The sequence below is a fragment of the Sciurus carolinensis genome, chromosome 13 (genome assembly GCF_902686445.1).
Source record: "Sciurus carolinensis chromosome 13, mSciCar1.2, whole genome shotgun sequence".
NCBI lineage: Eukaryota > Metazoa > Chordata > Mammalia > Rodentia > Sciuridae > Sciurus > Sciurus carolinensis.
Genome location: NC_062225.1, coordinates 26,212,052 through 26,232,562, shown reverse-complemented (window position 1 = coordinate 26,232,562; position 20,511 = coordinate 26,212,052). Strand labels below are relative to the sequence as shown.

The 20,511-nt window shown below is 51.4% G+C and overlaps 1 protein-coding gene across 2 annotated transcripts in view; it reads right to left on the bottom strand.

Annotated features, from left to right (window-relative positions):
* Window positions 1-19,542, bottom strand: part of Tet3 (tet methylcytosine dioxygenase 3) — a 97,044-nt gene extending 77,502 nt beyond the window's left edge. The window contains exons 1-4 of one of the 2 annotated variants that reach the window (XM_047522493.1): window positions 19,294-19,542; window positions 17,793-18,513; window positions 8,232-8,248; window positions 4,311-4,367 (exon numbers count right to left, since the gene is read on the bottom strand). In XM_047522493.1, coding sequence (XP_047378449.1) covers window positions 4,311-4,367; window positions 8,232-8,248; window positions 17,793-18,078 — 360 coding nt within the window. In that variant the 5' untranslated portion in view covers window positions 18,079-18,513; window positions 19,294-19,542. Of the gene's footprint in view, window positions 1-4,310; window positions 4,368-8,231; window positions 8,249-17,774; window positions 18,514-19,293 lie in introns of those variants that run through there. The other variant, XM_047522492.1, reaches the window with a different exon arrangement.
* Window positions 19,543-20,511: the final 969 nt, after the last annotated feature.

Genomic DNA, 20,511 nt, shown 5'->3' with positions numbered 1-20,511 from the left:
GGAGATTATTATGCTCTCCCCAAAGCAAGTTCAAGAACAGTGCAGCAGGAGCTCAAAGCAGGGCTGAATGATGCTCCTGGCACTGGGCACTTGCTCCTGTCCAGGCTGTCAAGAGCGGTTGGGGGTCAGCGAGGACAGTGTGCACCACGGTACGTTTCTTGGGATATCATGCGGAAACACGGAACAAACTAAACAGATCTCAGGATCTCAAGCCCAACACACCTAAGGCCAATACCTTCCTTTCAAAACCTAGCTAGTCCACTTTTGGCCATGCTCTCCTAACCCACTAGATCCTAGAAACACTAACTTACTAAAAATGAGGTTAGCATGTTGATTCCTTCAAAGTCCCTTGAATTTTACTGAGTGGGAGAAAAAGGGACCAAGCTAGGTGTGTATGGGATGAAAGGTTTTGTCCACCATGTATAAGTTCACCAGCCCAAAACACAAACAACCAAGGGTTTTCACTGCCTGAAGACAAAAACTGGCAATGCTGGTTTTCCCACTCAGGGTTATGATTTTAGGTAATTTAATCAATGTCTCTTACCTTCCACCTGTTTTATGAGGTTCAAATAATGATTTCTCCTTTTTTTCTATGCTAAGAATTGTACCTAGAACATGGTAAAAGCTCAGTAAATGTTGAAAAACAAAGGGACAGGCAGAGGGTGATGAAGTGGATGGGGATGGTTGGTGTCACAACCCTAGTTAGCACAATAATCGAAACATTTTAAGCATCCGAGTCATCCCTGTCCCCTGTCTGCCTAAAGATTCCCTAAACTTATCCACAAGAAAGCCACCTTCTTCTTAGAAGCTGCAGAGATGCTGGGAATAAGGGGGAGTCCTCAGCTGACTGCCAGATGTCTGGTGTGAGAGGAAATGAGGCCAAAAGCCCAAGAGGTCAGGAGTGGGAAAGAGAGGACTTAAGAGGATTGGGAGACCCAAAAGCTGAGCCAAACCAAAGCCCCTCCCCACACTCCCCGCCCCCAGCCCAGCAGGCCAAACCATTTGCTACAGTCTCCAGGGTATGGGAGGGGACTTGGCAAGACCACAAAGCCCATTTCTAACAGAAATGTCCAACTACATCTGGAGGGAACCCAGCACCCAGGCCCTTCCTCATGCAGCTAGAGGACTGTATCCATTATGGTGGTCCCTTCATACAGTCCCAGGGCTCCTGAGCCACTGCAGAGAGGAAGGTTCTCCCTTCAGTTCAGTTTCCTATCTATCGTGTCAAGCTTTCGCCCCATCTCTTGATGACATTCAAAAAGGTTGGGGTCACCAAAAGATGGAGCTAAACTTTATAGTGTTTAATTCCAGTTCTTGTCATACACAGAGAAGTCCTCTCTTGCTCCATCCTCTAACTCAACTCTTGGTTGGTTCCTTTCCTGCTCTTGCCTCACAGGCTCACCTGCTTCCATATCTCCAAGTTCACCTCAAAAAGGAGGGACTGCTCCTGAACCCTCACAAAAGGCTGGAAGCATAAGCAAGAAAGTACTAGCAAGAGTGACCCACAGTGTGTAGAAAGCCAAGGATCATATTCTGGACAACAGGGCATTTCTGCAGTGGTCAAAAGGAAAGACAGAAGGCAGAGATCCTGGGCACAGTCCCAAAATAGTTTCCAGAACATCCCTAGCCAGTGGAGTGTTCCCATGGGGCAGAGCGTGGGAGCCGCGTGGGAGCCCAAAAGCAGGGCTGCCTGGTGCTCTCGGCACTGGGCACTTGCTCCTGTCCAGGCTGCCAAGGGGGAGGAGGTGGCAACAGTGTGCACTATGGTATGTTTCTTGGGATATCATGGAAAGACATGGAATACATAAACAGAAAAATGACAACTTGTGTTCATGAAGCTCGGTTCTGTGCCTGTATGTACAGCCATACATCATGATATTCTCTAAACCCTGACAAGACAAAACACAGATGTCAGATTCCCTCTGGCTTGGACACCAATGGGGCTTACTTCTCCTGCACCCATCCCATGGAAATGCAGACTGACACCCCCTATTTCCTATGTCTCAGCATCTCAGACAAGTTCACACACCAGACATTTGTTCGTATACCATGACCTGATGCTAGATGAGGATTTGGCAAAACTGTCTCATTCAGGGTATGTGGGGCATCACACCACAACTGGCCACCTGAGAAAATCCTATGTGGAGTTAAGACTGAACCAGGTACAGAGGCTCAAACCTGAATGCCCATTGGCAGTGCTATCCTAAAAAGAAGCTATGATTGTCAGACAGACAGCTCAACAATACAAACAAGAACAAACGCAACCCCAAGCTGTCAGAACACAGTCAGCTCAGCCTCTACTGAGAGGAAGGAAGCGGGAAGACTTGCTTGGAGGGCTTCCTAGGCATTTTCAAATTGCCCCTGCCCATGACCACAACACGAAGGGCTGGGAGCTTCCAGCAGGTCTGCAGAAAACTGGCCTCATCACAGGCCAGCAGAATGCAGGCAGGAGAACTGGAGAGCACACTGGGAGTGGAAGGGAAGTAGGTCTGCCAGAGAGAGCCATCAGTACGGCAGGCAGGAGGGATGCTTTCAGGAGTAAACAGACTTGCCAGCAGCCCCTTCTCCCAGTAGAGTGAGAAGCTCTGCTGACAAAGCTGGAGATACAGAGGGAGGAGGGAGCTTCCCCCTCTGATCCCATCTGTCCCCATCCTCTTGCCCTGTTTTCCCCTAGGCTGGGGGTGGGCAGAACAGGTCTACTCCATGATTTCAGGGCCTAGAGCCCTGAAATAGCACATGCATGACTACAACTCCTCTAGTTAGCCTCGGGCAGCCAGTGGAGGAAGCAGAGGAGGAACCCGGGCATTTTGCTCCAGAGAAGAGGTGGAGTGAGAGCCAGTGTGAGTTGAGGTGAGCTCACAGCTCTCTCCTCTGCACCCACACCATCTCCAGTACATACTATCCTCTGCTTGCCTAGAGGCTCCCACAGTCTCAGTCCAGGTGATCGCCCACTACTCCCAGACTCACCAAGGCATGCCAAGCTCCCCAGAGAAGCCAATGCCACCTGGCTTCTCTTCTCCTAGAAGCTGCTCCAGAAGCAAAAATCCATGCCCTCCCACAAGCACTTCCTTGAATCAAGTTCTTTGGGACAAAGCCAAGGAACCACCCTGGCTCCTGAGCCACCCTGTAGCCTTGCTCAGGAGCCCCCATCCCATGTGGAGAAGCAGAGAGCCTCCCTACCAATATCCCCACCCAAGCAGCAAGGTGGCAGGGTGCCACTTCCAGCACCTCCGCAGAGCTTCCCACAGTTTTCACAGGAAGCAGGAGGAGGATTTCCAGGGAGGAGAGACTAAGAGCACGCAGGGACACTAGCAGCTCATCCACCTACTACCTTAGCAACCGGGCTCCCCCAGATTCCTTCCTGCTAGGAAAAGTCCCACTGGCCTGCCCCTGCCCACCTGTCCCTACATACCTTCCTAGTCTCTCTGGTCTTGAAAGGCAGCCACTTCAAGCTGCCTCCTCCTGTTTTCTCTATCCTTAGCCAGCAGAGGATACTGCTGAGTAATCCCCACTCACTGAAGGTCCCCAGCCCTGAAAATAGGGGCAAAGCCCAAGGAAACCTACTGATCTGGTCCTTGCCAACCTGGAAGGCTTTTCTGTGGTTCCTAGTAATAATAGATACTCTATGAGACTCTCCACTTGCTTGTCCCAAATGCCCCAGCCCCCACCCTCAGACAACCCCCTGGAACAACTCAGTGCCCCTTTCTCTGCTTCCCACACACCTGGGAACGCTCCCTTCCCAGTTCCCCAGACACCAAGCTGCACAGAGTAGCAGCGGCTTCCTAGTCATGATGTTGCATCAGCCCCCCACCCTACCCAAAATATCCTCACCCCCACCACCTCCTCTCCTCTCCAGCCATCTCCATGGTGACAGCAGCATGACTAATGACACCCTATCAGCTTCAGATTCAGGAGTGCAATTCCCCCTCCCCCATTACCATCACCCCCCCCTCGGGGATTTCTGCAGATTGGATGCTAACCAACAGTGCCAGGGACATTCTCAAGAGAGATTTTCAGAGACAGGGGTGGGGAGTGGGTTGCATGTCTTTAAAAAAAAAAACAGTTCAACAAACCAAACCCCAACTGCACCCAAACCATCCAGCTGAGAAAGCAAAAGAATCCAAACAAAACCCACACAGGCCTGAGAATTCATGGCCGCCACACTCCTGCCGCCCCTCCCCCTCAGCTGCTGCTACACACACAGTGGGAGATTAAGGATCACCAGAGGAGACCCTTTATTTTTATCCAATCCAAACAATCACCCCCACCACACACAGACACACACACACACACACACACACACAAGGTACCTTGACAGCTGTCCCTTGTACCCCACTGCCCGCTCCTTCACCAGCCTTTATTTCCACCTGCAAAAGAAGCCAGAGAGACTGATGAGCCAGGCTGGTGTCAGAAAAGAAGCAAAGTCCTTCTACAGCACAAAGTCCCCCACACTAAGGGGAAGAAGGGAGGGGACGAAGAAGGGGCCTGGGAAGAAAGGCTAGCAGGGACATCTTCCTGCCTCCAGCTGCCGCCCAGACCCGTGCGGATGGGTTCATTCGCCTTCCAGTGTGTTTTTGTTTTCATCTCTCCTTTTAGAACCTTCCTGAGGCCTGAGAGGACACTGTCCCCCTTCCCGTGTTCTGCCTGCCTGCCCCTCCTGGCCCTGCGCGCTTTACCTCGGCCGGCCTCCTCTGGTGCATTGGCCGCCGCCGGGCCTCCATTATCCCCGCCGGAGGAGCGCACGGAGGGGAGGCACTGCAGAGGAGGCGGCGGCCAGCTGCCGGCTGCGCTCCCCTCCCCGCCGCGAGGCTGGTGTGCGAGGGGGCGGCGCGCGCGCCAGCCAATCCCTCGGTCGGCCCTGCCCCCGCCGGTGGACCTGCCCAGCCGGGAGGCGGGGGCTGCCACCGAGGGTGCCGCTGCGCAGCCAGGGCTGCTTCCCAGGCCCGCCACCGTTCCCCGGCAGGCTGGGGATCCCGGGGCAAACCCCTGCTTCCTCCTGAGGGCACCCGAAGGCAATGTGCAGAAGGCGTCCTCTGCTCCTCCAGGGTCAAAGATGACAGACTGCGTCTGGGACAGAACAGACACCGGTAGAATTCCCATCCCCACCACTCTAGTCAGTCTCATCCTGGTGGTAGCGAGGACACAAGAGCATAAGGCGCAATAAAATAGCCCCTTCGATCCTCCCAGAAGAAAAAGCCGGGGCGGTGCGAACCTTTACCCCGTTTTGCAGATGAGGAAACAAGGCGAGACCAGTGAAGTAACCTGGCCAAGGTGACACAGCAGAGCTGGGACACCAGACCAGGTCTGTTGCTTCTAAAAAACTATTCTTAACCATTTTGCAGCACCCACCTCAGAAACAGGCTGTTTCTGAGAGCCCCCATTGCCTGTGCCACCAAGTCAGCTGTGCCCGCCAGGGACATTCAAACAGCTCATTCTGGGATCACTGCTGCTGATGCCTGAGCATACCCCACCCCACCATGGTTTCTCTTCTTTTGGAAAATCTGCAGGAGGTTCCCCCAAAATTTCCTGAACTCAGGGTCTCCCAGTTCCAGGAGAGGCAGAGGAGGGAAGGTAACAGTCAGGAAACTGAAGGGCAAGCAGCAAAGGTAAGAAGAGAGAGGGGAGAGAAAGACCCTGCAGTCCACTCCTGGATTCAATTACCCTGCATCTCTGAGCACATCCTTCTCTACCCCATTCTCTCCCTGTGGCTGAACACTCCAGATCTTCCAACTCACACACTCTCTGGTACCCACAAATCTGGGTTCAGATCCCAGTTCCATCACTACCTAGCTGGTGGTAACTTACCTGCCTTAGCCTCACTTTGCTCATCTGTAAATGGAATCAGCAGCGACCTTCACACAGTTGCAGGGGCTCCCTTGAAGGAATGCACGCAGCACACTGCCTGTCAGGCTGTGGAGGCTGTTAGCTACCAGCACTTTTCATTTCTGGAAGAGCTCACTGGATGCTACTTCTTATTCTCACAGATGAATAAGCCAAGGCCAGAGAAGAGATATGACTCATAGGACTAGTTAGGATGTGTGAGGGCCCCTGATCAGTGATTCGCTCTATTACCCACTCCACAGATACCTAATTGTTGCCCCTCCCCTGGGGCCCCAAGGGGATACCCAGAACAGGAAGAACTACCTTAGGAGAAAGAGCAAAGCTGACCTCAGTAAGGAGACTCCAGAAGGCACCAGGGTCCACACTTGCTTCCTCCTGGGGACACAGGGCAGTCCTATTGGGTTTCTCCCAGAGCAAGGAGGGAAACCAGGGTAAGGAACAATATCCCAAGCCATGATTATGGGTTGAAAACTGGGCTTTTGTGCCTCTTTACTCTTACTTTAACCTAGTTTTAACCTAGTCAAAGAATTCCCTCCTCTATCCTCCCCAAAGCCCTTGCCCCACACTCCTATCCCACACACAGTCTGCTACTGGATAAGAGACCAACACTGCTTGGTCAGTATCAATTAATACTGTTGCTGTTAACAGCTGCCACAGTTTATCGAGGCCCTGCTACATACCAGGCCCAGTGCCAACCACATTGTAGGATCATCTCATTTGACTTACTCCACACACAACCTTGTCTCTTCCCAGGAATGGAGGGACTTAGAGAAGCTAAGTTACTTGCCTGTCAAAACAGCTGGAATTCAAACTCAGCCCTTTCTTATTCCAATTCGCACACACAAAAAACACAAACACCCCCACAACCCTACGGGGAGAAAACGGAATAGGACCCTTGAACTGACCACTTCCCCTTAAGCTGCAGATCTGAGAATAGTAATTTTTTCACAGGCTTCCTGATGCTTCTCCTTCTGCCTGGATTGCCCTCCCCTCTCCATCCTGGCAAGTTAATGTGGTACAGGGCTTAATCCAAACAGTGCCTCCCCTCTGCCAGTTTCTCAGTCACCAAGCCTCCAAGAGCATCACTGGCTCCTCCCGGGTCCCCAGAGCAGTGTACTGCCTCTTCTAGGCACCAGCCACAATGAAGTACAGTTATTTATTTACATGGCAGTCCTCCCCACGTGGGCGGGGGCCCTGTCTTCCCCACTTTAACTAGGCTCTGCGCAGAGCTGGAATGTGCTGAGCCGAGTTTCTACACGGGAGGTTTGAGAGGCAGGGGCTGGGCAGCACTGAAATGGGGAGGCCCCTCGCCTGGTCAGCCTTCTCGCTGAGGTCCCCAAAGATCTGGGGGCACACTTGCTCTCCTGGGAGGGCAGGATCTGCCACAACTGAACCAGAGCCGAGTTCGACTTATTCGGCCAGCACACATCTTCCAGCAGCCTGCAGGAGCCAAGTTTCCACACTAACTTCCTGTTCAAACCCCTCTCCCCCTGCTAACTCAGCCCTACCAACTGCAAATCCCTATCCTGCCCTCAGTTACACCAAAGGAGCCCCAAGGCAGTCTACCACCTGCTTCCATCCTCATCCCACCCTGGTTTCCTTCCTTCTTCTGAGGCATCTGGAATGCCAAGACTGGAGGGAGTCACAGAGGCACAGGCTGGGGCAGCTCCCTGAAGCTGGGACACTCCCCACCTAATCCTCCTTCCATCTCTATGTTCTCCTCTTACTTCATCTGGAGCTTCACAGTGACCAAATCAGAGGTACTTGGAATTCCTCTGCATAGGGCAGAGGGTCCCTCCCCAACCTTCCATCACAACCTCCCAGTCCCACTGTGCTCCCATCAGGAAAAAAGGGTCTCAATCCTCCCAACTAGGAAGAAGTGAATCAATTCATCAATTTTCAGGATGAATAATGAAAACCTCAGAAACATGGATACCCCAAGCCAAGACCCCACACAGATTAAGACCAAGGAATGTGGACAGATCCAGAGACACATTCATGGGGGATATGCAAGAACAGCAACCAGGTACCAACTCATGCAGGGGCCCACACCTGGGGCACAAGAGACAGCATCTTATTTAAGCTTCAAAATGAATCAATGAGACTAATTATTCATGCCCATTTTACAGATGAAGAAACTGGGATACAGAAAGGCTAAGCACCTTGCCAAGGTCACAGCTAGAAAATACCTAAGCAGGGCTCTTATAATTCCCTCATTTGCAGGAGCGCAGTCAGAGCTACCATAAGTAGCTCTATGCTTTTCAAGTCTACCTACCTCTTCTAGTGCCAGTGGGGGATACAGGAAGACAGGCTTCTCCTTTGCCATGGCTGTGCCCTAAATCAGGTCACTCTTCTTGGGGCTTTACTTCAGAACTCAGTTCAAGTCCCACTTCCTCCAGGAAGCCTTCTCTGGTTACCCCAGTCTCTGCCAGCTGAAAGTACTTCTGACATTTCTCATTTGGCACTTAGAATTTGCCTTTCTGTATGTGTGTCCTGCCTCCCCAACCAGAATGACTGAAGTTGTGCCTCTCCAAAGCCCCTGTGGGGCTTTGCCCACCATTCCACATGCTGAAGGCACTTAGAATTAACTGTGAGGGAAGTCTGTGACCTCCTTCCCTCTCTATCACACAAAGGATCCTGCCAAAGAAACCTAACACCCCCTCCACCTTCAGAGCCTATGTTTGAAGTCCCCGGTGTCCACGCATCAATTTCCACCCAAGTAATTGCAGCCCATCACACACACATCATCCCCTATATTTGAAACTCTTTGTGGTTGTCATGGGAACTGCCTTTGCCTTCATTCACTGATCAGTCCCCACAATTAGCTTTGGCAGCGGAAGTCTGTGTCAACAGCAATTGCAGGGAGGAGGAAGCTGAGGAGCAGGAGCAACAACAGAAGAAAAAAGATGCCCCTCCTTGGAGATGCAGCAGAACCAGATGGAATCAAGGCACCCAGTGATGACCAGCAGAAGCCAGCAAGAGGCAGCCAACAGTTCGCCCTCTCCTTCTGCACCAACAAGCAGAACACACACGGAACCTCTGACAGGCAGCACTTGCAACTCTGCCTACACCCCACTTGCCCTCCTAGATGCTTGTGAGAAGGTCTTATATCCTGTGAATGTCATCAGGGTCTCCTCACCCCAAAGTCAACAGCTTTGGGCCACCAAATGTTCCAGAACCCAATCAAGTAACAAGGGACTCCATGATGCTGTAGAGAAGGCAGGACACAAATGCTGAGTAGTTTAGAAACCTGGGGCAGCCCCAGAGGAACATTTCCAAGAGGAATTAACACAAAGCATCTAAACTCTCACATCAAAGATCCATGAACATCCTTGGGTGTGCCCAGTGGCCTGCCTGCATCTTTCACACCCTGCCACCAGCCATGAGCACTCTAACAGCATCTCCACACACATGGGGTCAGAGGAGACCCTGCCCTCCTCACATGTCACACATCATTACTCTTCATGAAACTCTCAGGATATGTTCGTTCCCTTGCCTGCTAGACTATAGGGGCCCAGAAGTAAGGCTGGTTTCTGTTCTCAAGGTTTCTCTCCCTTACAGTCCTATCAGAATGTGTTATACTTATTTGTTTTCATGCTCATCTCCCTCCCCAGACTGCAGGCTCATTAAAGACATAGTTAACGTTGACTCTGTTTTACTCGCTGCTCAGGCTCAGCACAGAACCTTGCCCACACCAAGTCCCAGGCAACATTAGCTGAATGGGGCTGGGAAGGCAGCTTGAATGTCTACAGGTCAAAGCAGATAACACCCTGCCTCTGGAAACAGAAGAAACACCAGAAGGAGAAAATGCCCTCTTTCAGTACAAGGGACACTGAAGGTCCTGGGATCCAGAAAACATTTGAAGGCAGTGTATCTCCTTCTAGCACAAGTTCTCTTTCTCCTGTCCCCATGTCCCTATCATCCTCCATCCCAACCTGCAGCATGAACACGGTATAGACAGGTCCCAGCCTTCACAGTAAGAGTCTGCCATTCCTCTCTCTCTTCTAGAGCTTCAGAATCCAGAATCATTCACAGCAAGATCAGGGAAACTGGGACACCCAGAGCTTACTCTGAAAGGGGAGATCAATAAAAAATAAGACAAAGACAGGAGAGAACTCAAATATCCTACTCACAAGGATGGCTCAGAATTGGAACAGACTATCTTGTCTGGTACTTTGTCACTTTTTTTTTTTCTCCCAGTACTAAACCCTGGTTAAACCCAGGAGTATTCTACCACTGAACTACATCCCCAGCCCACTCTCTTGAGACAAAAATCTCAGGAAGTTACCCAGGCTGGCCTCAAACTTGGGACCCTCTTGCCAGTCTCCCAAATAGCTGGGATTACAGGCGTGCACCTCTGAACTCAACTATCACCAATTCTGACCCAGTTTCCCCATGCTTCCTTCCCGAGGCTTCCCCTAGCAGTAATTAAGAGGAACAGGAGGCAGCTGCAGTCTGGCCAATGCCCCCCCAAAACAATGCTACCTCAAGAAATTCCCATCCTATTCTGAGAATCTAGAGTTCCTGCTCTAACAGCAGGGGCAGATGTATTATTTGTCCACTAATTCCCAGGTGGGTTTAGGGCAGGTAGGATAAGATGATTAGAAACTGTACAAGTCCCAGGCATCCTTGCAGGAACAAAGTCATCAAGAATGTCCAGACTGCTGCTTGTGCAACATGAAGTAAACAAGCAACCCAAAGACCTGTGGTCACCTGAAGATGAGCCAGTTACCCCACATTGGGTTGCTGACTATCTTTTTTTACTCCCTTCCTCAGTGATTAATAAAACCTAAGGTCATCAAATTTCTTATTCAAGTGACAGAAGGCCACCAAGGGATCTTTGTACTCCAGGTGTGGCAACAGCCTCGGATCTGCATAGATGCACTTGGGAAGAAGACCACAGCAACCCAAAGGACTCTTCCAGAACAGCCATCTGCAGTGAGCTTAAGAGGAAGATGAAGGGGTGTCTTTTCTTGTCGGCCTCATTTCTGAGCTTCCTACCAGCATTCCACAAGTCAGATGTAAAGAAGTGATGGGGAATGGGGTAAAACTGGTGACAAATCGTAAGACCATACATATGGTCTTCCAGCCTACCAAGTCACTACACTGCCTTCTCTTGAATGAGACAACCCAAGACAAAGGGATGATTGTAGGTCAGATCCATGAAGAAATACATTTGATACTAGAAGTCCACAATACCAAGGTTCACTGGGGCTGCCAATCAGGATTGTAGGTGGAAAGAACTAATTTTCCCCACTAGGGAGTTGTGTGGGAGCCACACCTCACTCCCACTGTCATTCTCTCCCCATAACAGGTAAATAAGACATGGCCACACCTTTAAGAAGTATGAGCTTTGTGGTGGGTTACCCAGGAAAGTGCTGTCCCCCTCCACAGGCCTCACCACTTACCTGGAGTGGAAGCCATGATCCTAAACCAAAAAAATTCATCAAAGAGCAGCCAACCCAGAGAGCTACTGGCCCAACCTAGAAAGATGCTTTGGTGAGGGTACAGGGACCACACAAGGGCATCTTATGTCTGGCTCACAGTACTGTCCAACAGAGCTTCCTGCAATGACAGGAACATTCTTTATCTGCACTGTTCAGTAGTGAACCACTAGCCACATGTGGCTGTCAGGTATGTGAAAGACAGAGTGATTTATTATTTAAATTAAATTAAAATGACCATTTTTCGCTTATGGCTATCATATTGGACAGGTCAGGTAGAGCATGTTTTTTATTTATTTATTTATTTTTTGGGTGCTGGGGATCAAACCCAGGGCCTTGTGCTTACAAGGTGAGCACTCTACTGACTGAGCTATATCCCCAGCCCCAAGCATGCTTTTTAAATCTAGGGAGTTCATGAATATTCTTGAGTATCTGCTAAAAACTATAGGCCCTCTCCCCTAAGAAAACATACCCCTACACATTCACTTAACAGTCGGCTGAAGCTTTCAGGAAGTTCATAAACCTTACCCCAATCCAGGTCTGAGACTAGGTCTAGGTCTAAGATTAAGTCTAGGACTGGGGTCTGATCTTTGGCACTCCCAAAATAAATAAGCCTAGAACTTGACCAAAAACGTTGTGGCCCAAAATAGATATTTCCTCTACAACACAGATATCTAAGGAATATGAAGATAGACCTGATATTATACTTTACGAAGTCCTATCAAGAGCCCAGCAGGTGAGGAAGCCCCCATCTGACAGAGGATGTCCTCATAACATTCCCGCCAGTCAGCACCCCACCCAAACCCTATCCAGACACATACAGGCAAAGGAAACAGTACCCCTCAGGGCCAGCTCTTCAGCGTAGGAATAGCTGTATATTTTGGACATTCTTTTTTCTAACATGAGTTCAGTTGGTCTGCTTATAATTTCTGCCCACTGACAGAAGTTGTTCATTCTCCTCCATGTGAAGGCGCCAACTCCCTCTTCCATACAAGAAGTGCCCTGTCCTACTCATTTGCAAGCTGCACAGCTTTGTTTCCTTCAATTGTCCTGCATGTGACTGCTCCAACAAAGCTCAAGATAGGTTGTCAAGAGTCCTTATAAAACTTCAGCTCTTTCTACCTGCTAGAAAGCAAGGGTTTCTTGTGAATTTCTTTTCTTTTTAGAAAAGAAATGGACTTTGCATTATCTTGATTAATTGTCCCTGAGTCTGACTAGGCTTATTGTTCTGGCTGTCCCAATCACCTTAACCCCTTGTTCCATCAATTTAATAGCTGTACCCTCACTACCAGCACCCACTCATGGATGTAACACATCTATCGCCTACTTCTTGTGAAAAAGACACACACCCCTTCTGCTTCATAAGCCTCCATATCCTTCTAAGAGGTCCAAGATTCCATGGACACATTCCTCCTCTACATAAGCACCACCAGCTATACTTTTTTGGGGTGCCAACGTCCTGAATTAGGCTGCTGAGTAGCAAAACATGTTCTCAGAACACACATACACACATCCTTAAAGGGTCTTACTGATAATCCATTAGACCAAAAGGAACAGAACTCCAAAAGAACAAGAACAAACATGGAGTAAATCTCAAGACTTCTTGTATTCCTGGCTTACAGAATAAAGAAATAGGCTGGGTCATTCTCCTTATCCTCACTAGCCATTTGAATTCTTTGCCTGTTCATGACCTATTTGTGTCCCCCTTCTCTATGTCCCATTCCCTTCCAGTCACAGAAGTGCAGTAAACTAGCTCCTCAAATTCTTACCTGGGAATCAGGTTAAACTACATATTCTGATTCAGAAAGTCTGAGACAAGGTCAGAGATTTTGCATTTCTAACAAACTCCCAGGTGATGCTGATGTGTCCATTGAGCAGCAATGGAAGTTGAACTGTGACCCACTCAGGGGTCCTAGGACTCAATCTGCAGTAGCATAGCAGAGTCTAGGCAGCAGAGACCTCAGTCTCTCATCTGCATCAGGTGGTCTACATGCTTACCACACATCAGATACACCTGAGGAGCCCCAGACCCATAGGTCCACCTCAGTCCAGGTAAGTCAGAATCCCTGGGGGGGTGGGTCCCAGGCATTGTTTTGTTCTCCCACCCAGCCCCCATGATCCCAAGGTGGAACCCCTGATATACATAGTGGAGCAGAGCAGCTATATAAGTGCCCTCCCTTCATCATGACATGTCAAACATTGGACCTTTGATCTGTCAAAGAGCTGGCTGGAGACACCATTTCTTTGTCAAAATCAAGAACTTAGTTTGTCTGGGCTGCTTCCTAAAGAACCATTCGGACTCCCACAGTTCACCACTTGACTTTCTGTAGTCTCACAAACCACTTTCTAAACAGCCTGTTCTAGAACTATAAAAAAAATTAACAAACACACTTATATATAATTTCCAAAATCTCTGAAGAACTGGGCTTTTCACCAGTCTCTAGTCTTTTGGTCTCCTTTCACTCACCATAATTCTGCTTGCATTTAAAAGACAACTTTCATATAGTCTAAGGTCAACACTCTTCTCAGGCCACACAAATGCCAAGATGGGATCCTTTTTCTAAAGGGTCTCATCACCTCTTTAATCAATCAATTCCCCCTTTATTGCTGAGAGCATCCCTTCTCACAGTCTCTATCTTCAGAAAGAAAGCTACCTGGGCAAGAATTCCATCAGGTGTTGTGATGTTGAAACACCCCCAGTGCCAAGGTATCTTGCCTTGAATCAAGCAGAAAGATGTGTTTCAGTCACGAAATCCACTTGGCTAAGGGCTAGAAAGGGTTTTCAAACCATCCATCTTTTCATTGCTCTAATTTTCAACCATAATTCTCTCAGTCATGTCTCCAACATGATGCATATATTCTATGGTGATTTTTTCCCCTATAAAGGATCATTCTCCTACACAATCAGGTCTTTACTTTCAGTCAGGCCCAGGATCATGGTGGCCTCTTGCTCCTGGTGTGCTGCCTCCAACCCCCTGCATGGCCCAACAGTTCTGCACCACAGTTGTTCTTTGAGCAAGCCAGAGAATGTCTTGAAATAAACATTTAATTTGTATTGCAAGTTTACAAGTCAGACTAATGCACAGTTGTTTATGCATAAAGATTAATTCTTTTCTACACATTCTAGGAATGTTGTCATGGGGTACTGATTACCTACTATGTGCTAGACACTATGCATGTTTAATCTCACAACCCTGCAAAGAAGGGTTACCCCAAGGTTTACAACTGAGAAAACTGGTGTTCAGAGATTAATGCTGTTGTCCTACGTAAACCTACTGTGCCTCTACACCCACCAATCCTATTTTTTTAGCCAGCTGTCTTTGTTGTGCCAAGTCACCCCTCAGTCTAGAAGAATGCGAGTTGAACAGCTTCTGTCATCAGCCTAGGATCTTAATCCTTCCTGGAACTAGGATGGAAGACCATGGTACAAGAATGAACCCCTTCAGATATAATACCTACAGCTGCTGCCAACTACCCCAACCTCATGTTAAGACCCAGAGAGGTAGTCACCTGCCCCTGGAAAGCATCCTCTAGTCTTAAATGATGAAATACTTTTCTGAGTAGAGGAATTCCTAGTTCCCCCCTTAAATCCCACTAGGAAAAAGGATGAGGAGTAGGGAAGAAAGAAAATTCAAGATGATCTTCCTCCCTTATAGGATGATACAAAGCAGCTATCAGCAGACAGCTCAAAGGAAGCCCCAAAGGCAGCTGGGAGAAATGGAATCAGGATGAAGCAAGGAAAGGGTGCCCAAAGGAGTGGCACCACTCTAACAGGAGGAAGTACCAGCAAGCAGAGATTACAAGTAGATGGTTCAATTTCTGAGGTTCCTGGGTCCTCCCCATCTAAAGAGTCAGGGCCAAAAAACCACCCCAGACCTGGGACATGTTCCTTCTGCTATGTCTTGCTAAAATATAAAGGTTAAGGTCCCAGCAGTCCCTTGGGACTGTGAAACACTTTGCTCAGGCAGATTCTCTCAGACCCACCTCAGCTCTGTCTGTGCGTGAGAGATGCCCATTAAATAGTGTTGCCTGAACAGTGGTTCTCAGGCTTTCAGTCTTCACAGACCAATAAAAACTACACAAATACGGAAAGAAGGACATGAGTTACACCGTTTTGTTTTACTCAGCAAAGATATCTTTCAAAAAAAAAAAAATCTAAATCTCTACTTCATAAAAGTAAGCATTTTTTAAAATATCAAAAGCAGAAAGGAGCTGGGGTTGTGGCTCAGTGGTAGAGCACTTGCCTAGCATGTGTGAGGCACTGGGTTTGATTCTCAGCACTACATATAAATGAATACAATAAAGGTCCATCAACAACAACAACAAAAAATTTTAAAGTAGAAAGGACCTATCCTTAGAACAACGTATTGCTCTTTAAGTTAAAGAAAGTTAGCTTTAAGAAAAAATTCACTCCATTGTCCCCACTGTTTCTCCAGAACCTAGAACTCCATTGTGGTACAACACTGATCCACAAAACAGCATGTGGACCTTCTGTTCTGGAATACCACAGGCCATGAGGCCACATTTTACCAGACCCTGGGGGCCCAGCAAGTGATGTACACAGGGGCACAGACATTTCTCAGCAGGGTTGTCTCTGAGCTTTAGCTGACCCAGAACCACAGTGTCTTTACCATGACCACCCAGCAGCCTCAGCCAGCAGCTTATACACAAGGATGACATGGCCCTGGCCTCACTCCCAGCCCCTTTCACTCAGGTATGCCCCACTATTGCCAAAAGCAGCACTTAACATCATTCACAAGGGTCACTGGTTCCAAGAACATTAAGCCCTTAAAGCTAAGCCGCTGGGTTTGGTTATGGGAGGAATAGAGAGAGATACAGGGGTGTGGGGAAAGACATGAACGTCAGAAGGAAGTAGTGAAGGAATCAAGTTTTTCAAAGTACAGTGGGCAGATGCTCCTCACACCAAAACACCAAATCTCATTTCCAGAAATGAAGCCTGTATCTGATCTCACCCACTTTCAGAAATGACCTGCAAGGAAACAGACCAGCAGGATGCTAACTCCCCGCAAACTACCAGTAACATAAAGGGGCTGGACATTGTCTCCCAGGCTGAGGTGGGGAGCTGCAGATGTGATCCAGATGTCTGTTTGAACCAGAAGCAGAGTAAACAGGGCACCAAGTCTGTGGCCTTGGTCATGACATATAAGATCCACAGCAAATGGACAAGGGAAGGTGAGAAGTAACAGAAACACCCCAGCAACACCCACTTTCCTGCCCCCAACACTTGGATCCTTCTTCCTAGCCACGGGACCACAACCCCACCAGCTTGCGGCTCGGTTCTGCACTCAGTGGTCAGGGAAATCCCTGTGTGCGCTGCCAACCCATCACAGCCACAGGTGCCCAACCCTCAGGAGCACAGCAGCTCTCGGCCCAGCTGTGGGGGCTTCAGGTACAACTCCTCCACAAGGAGAAGACAGGCCCAGAGAGACCTGAGTTGTCTGGGCCCTTGGACAGATTGTGGCAGAGCTGGGGGAGCCCCGCAGACAGCGCAGGCCTGTGTCTCTGTCCAGCGCCAGTTCCGCTGCCTGGAGCGACCTCAGCCGCTACATCGCTCTGCCTAAGCTGCTCAACTTCACTCGTCCCTACTTCTGCCAACTCTCTGCTGTTGAAGCTGCCACCAATCTTGAGCCGGCAGTCCACTGCCAGAATGGAAGGGAAAGCCAGTAATGCAGGGTCAATTCCCCTCCATTTTTCCCCCCACTCCCACCCTGGTTGCTCTCATCCCAATACTAACCTCACTCCTCTATCCCCTAACTCCTCCTTGGGTTGACAGTGGTTCAAAAGCACATCCATCATTCATGAATTAGTATGTGGATGACTACTACCTGACAAGGTACTACTGTGTCAGGTCCTGAAAACACAGAAATTAAAAAAAAAGGTCTTTGGTCTCAAGAAGTACTCAGTACTACAGGGGAACCCAAATCATGTGCTTTCCATTAAATTCCCAAACAGTTTCAACTGGCTCTCTTGGTGTCTGAGAAAAACAATGGCACCCAAAAAAAGATTTAGGGAAAGAAACATTCCACTCAATCAGGGTAGCATAAAACCACTGTCACTCCACGGCTTTCTTTCCAAATCCACGAGCCTCTATCCCTCACTTGGCACTCATCACTGCCCACATCACGGAGAACTTAATGTGACCTAGAAATACAACATATGAAGCTTCGAGCAGGACAAGAAACTTCTTCTAGATAAAGCTAGACATCACTGACCTGCATCAAATGCAAATAAAGGTGAGGATGCTAACTCCGCTCCCTGTGTGATTCGGTTACTCCCCTAACAAAATGCCAGTCCTGTAAAGGAGGCCACTCTGGATTTCAATCTCAGTTATATTCCCATTCAAGGACCCACTCAAAGTTGGACCAAGAGACTGGGAGAACAGGATTAACTGGACAAATCATTAACAAGATTCTCATGATTTTAACACCCTCAGATAAGGGATAGGGAGCCTAGCAAGGCCCAGCTTACCTCCTTGAGAAGCCCCACTTTTTTTCTTTAGCACCTCACACTTGCGGAGTTTGCAGATCTGGTGCGTACGTCGGTTGGTGCAGCTGGTGCAAGCCCCGCAGTTTTCCAGTCTCCGGCAAGGCTCACAAGTACCACACCGTTTCCGTTTCTTTCTCCCATCTCCACCCGATCGCAGTTGGGCCTCACTCCCGGCCAAGGGCAGCCCAGGCCCCTGGAAACCCCCTACCATCACCTGGCCCTGAGGGAAGTCATAAAGGCCTGGTAGGTCCGGCTGGACCGCCAGGGGCACCTGAAACTGGCTCATGACGCTGATGCTGATGCTGCCAGAGGTGGGGGCATAGGTGCGGAGCAGAACCACAGTCCAGTTTCCTGATGCCTGCAAAGGCCACCAACAGGTTCTTCTCTCCTAAAACAGTCAAGAGTCTACAAGGGTGAAGACAAGGAGCTTCAGTCTCCGGGATGGGTGCCTCTTCTCAAGCCCTCTTCACCTCCTCTGCAGCAGTCTGACAGGGTTCCTTTTGGGGCCACTCTCCCACCTGCTGGGGCCCAGGATCTGGGGGAGGACAGCAGCAGCAGCCCCCAGGGAAGGGATCATCTTGGCTGGGTGGGTCCTTCACCCTCACCCACCCGGGACCTGGGCATGAGGTGAGCTGATGGGTGTGTGGTGGGACAGCAGTGTGAGGCGTCTCCTCCAGGTATTTCTCCTCCAGGGTCAGGATGGTGGAGATAGCAGCGCTGCCTGAAAGAGACAGAAAGGGGAAGCGCATCACTTAGGGCTCATGGACAACTTTCACGTGTCACCTCTTCCTGCTTCTGGGAAAAGAAAATGGGGGAAGAGAGGGGCTAGCTCAAATGAAGTCCTGCCCAGAACCTTAGGCAGGACGCACCAGGGAGGTGGCCTAGGGTCAAACTGGGGACTGAGGGAGCCTGGACGACGAATTTAAACGGGTGGTCAAGGTGGGATTTTTGAGAAAGTTGTCCTCTGAACCCCTCCCCCCGCGGGCTTATGAGAGTTTCATCAAAATTCCCCCACACCCCCTCACCGGAGGCCACAGGGCCCTCCCCAAGGGAGCACAGCTTTCAAAATAAAGTTTGCTGAGAGCCTCGCTGAGCCAGGCTGCCCGGCGCCCCCTGCACTGAAGCGGCCTGGAGGTGGGGGCGCGCCCGCTGGTAGCCCGCGCCGGCCGCCGCGCCTGCGGCCAGAGCCTGGCCCCACGGGGGAGGGCGGCCCGCGCAGCAGAGGGGGCGCGGGGAGGGGGGCGCGCTCGGGGCGCGGGCCGGGCTGCGCGCGCGCCGCCGCTCGGGCTCCTTTGTTCTGGGGCCTCGGCCGCCGGGCTCCGGCAGCTCCGCAGCCCCGCCCCCCCGCCCCCCACCCGACTCGGCTACAGTGCGATCCGCAGCACCCCCGCAACAAAGTAGCCGCCCCCCAGCAGGTCCCGGGCCGTCCCCTCCCCCCGGGCCGGGCCCCCACGCCTCCCCTCCCCCACCCCGGAGCCGGAAAAGCACCGACTGCACCGACCTGCCCGCCGCCTCCGGGGCGGAGCGCACAAAGGGGCAAAGTTTCTCGGCCCGCGCCACCGCCACCACCGTCGCGGCCGCCGCCGCCGCCTGGGGCGTCCGCCTCCCGGAGCGCCCGGCCCGGCAGAGCTCGACGCGCGGAGCCCCCCGCCCGGGCCGAGGAGGAGACGGCGCAGGAGGAAGGAAGAGGCAGCGGCGGCCGCGGCGGCAGCAGCAGCAGCAATGAAGGCGTCCGCGGGACTCCCCGCCCCCCGCGCGCCGCGGCACGTGCTCGCCCGGGGACTCCCCCGCCCGGGAGGGCGCGCACGTGCGGCCCCGCCGAGCCCCGCCGGGCCCGCCGCCGCCCCCGCCGCCGGGCCCGGGACTGCGCGAGGGGGGAGTTCCCGCGGAGGAGAGAAGTGGGAGAGGGCAGGCGGCGAGCGGGTGGGGGCAGGGCCGGGCCCGGCCGCCGCGTCTTTGCACCTGCAGTACCTCCCCAATGCCCTGACCAGCCCTCCCGGGACTCGGCCGCCCCCCTCGGGCTGACCGCTCCTGCCCTCCGGCGGTACCACAGCCGGGACTGGCGAGACGGGGTGGGGCACGCGGACCTCCCAACCTAGGCCCTCGACCGAGCGGGCCTTGGTGTCCCCACTTCCTGCCACTCCCTACAGGCTTGAACGGTCCGGGACAGCCTCAGCGCCCCCATGAACCCTGAGCCGTGGACCCGACTGACCCCCTTTCCCCCGGCTGCCGTTCTCATTCCGAGGCAGGACAATAGGGGACATCGCGCGTTTGCGTACCAAGTCAGCCCGGCCGGCAAGAAGGGGGTGCCCGGAGGCAAAGGCCGTGGCCGGCTGCAGAGCACCCTCGCGGGGGTCACAGCCGAGCGCCCTGCCCAGGCGGACCCCAGGGCCCTGCCATCTCAAGCCTCCCCTGAGCAGCGCTCGGCTCTTTTCGCGTCGAAAACAAAGACTAATCCGATACCCCCGCCCTGCCTCCCAGAGGAGGGGGAACGGGCGCGTCGCGGAGGGTAACAGAGGAGGACAGCGTTTAGGAAGGGGCTCGGTTAGCCTCGGAGAGACCATGGCGCGATCAAGCCCTAAAACCTGGAGCAGACACTTTGAAAAGTCACCCTGGGCTATGTTCCAGGCAGGGGGTAAGGGGCAGAGACACAAGAATACTTTCAAGTTGCCAAACTAAGCCATTTTCTCTGCAGCTTTTTTTCCCCTCACCTGTTGTG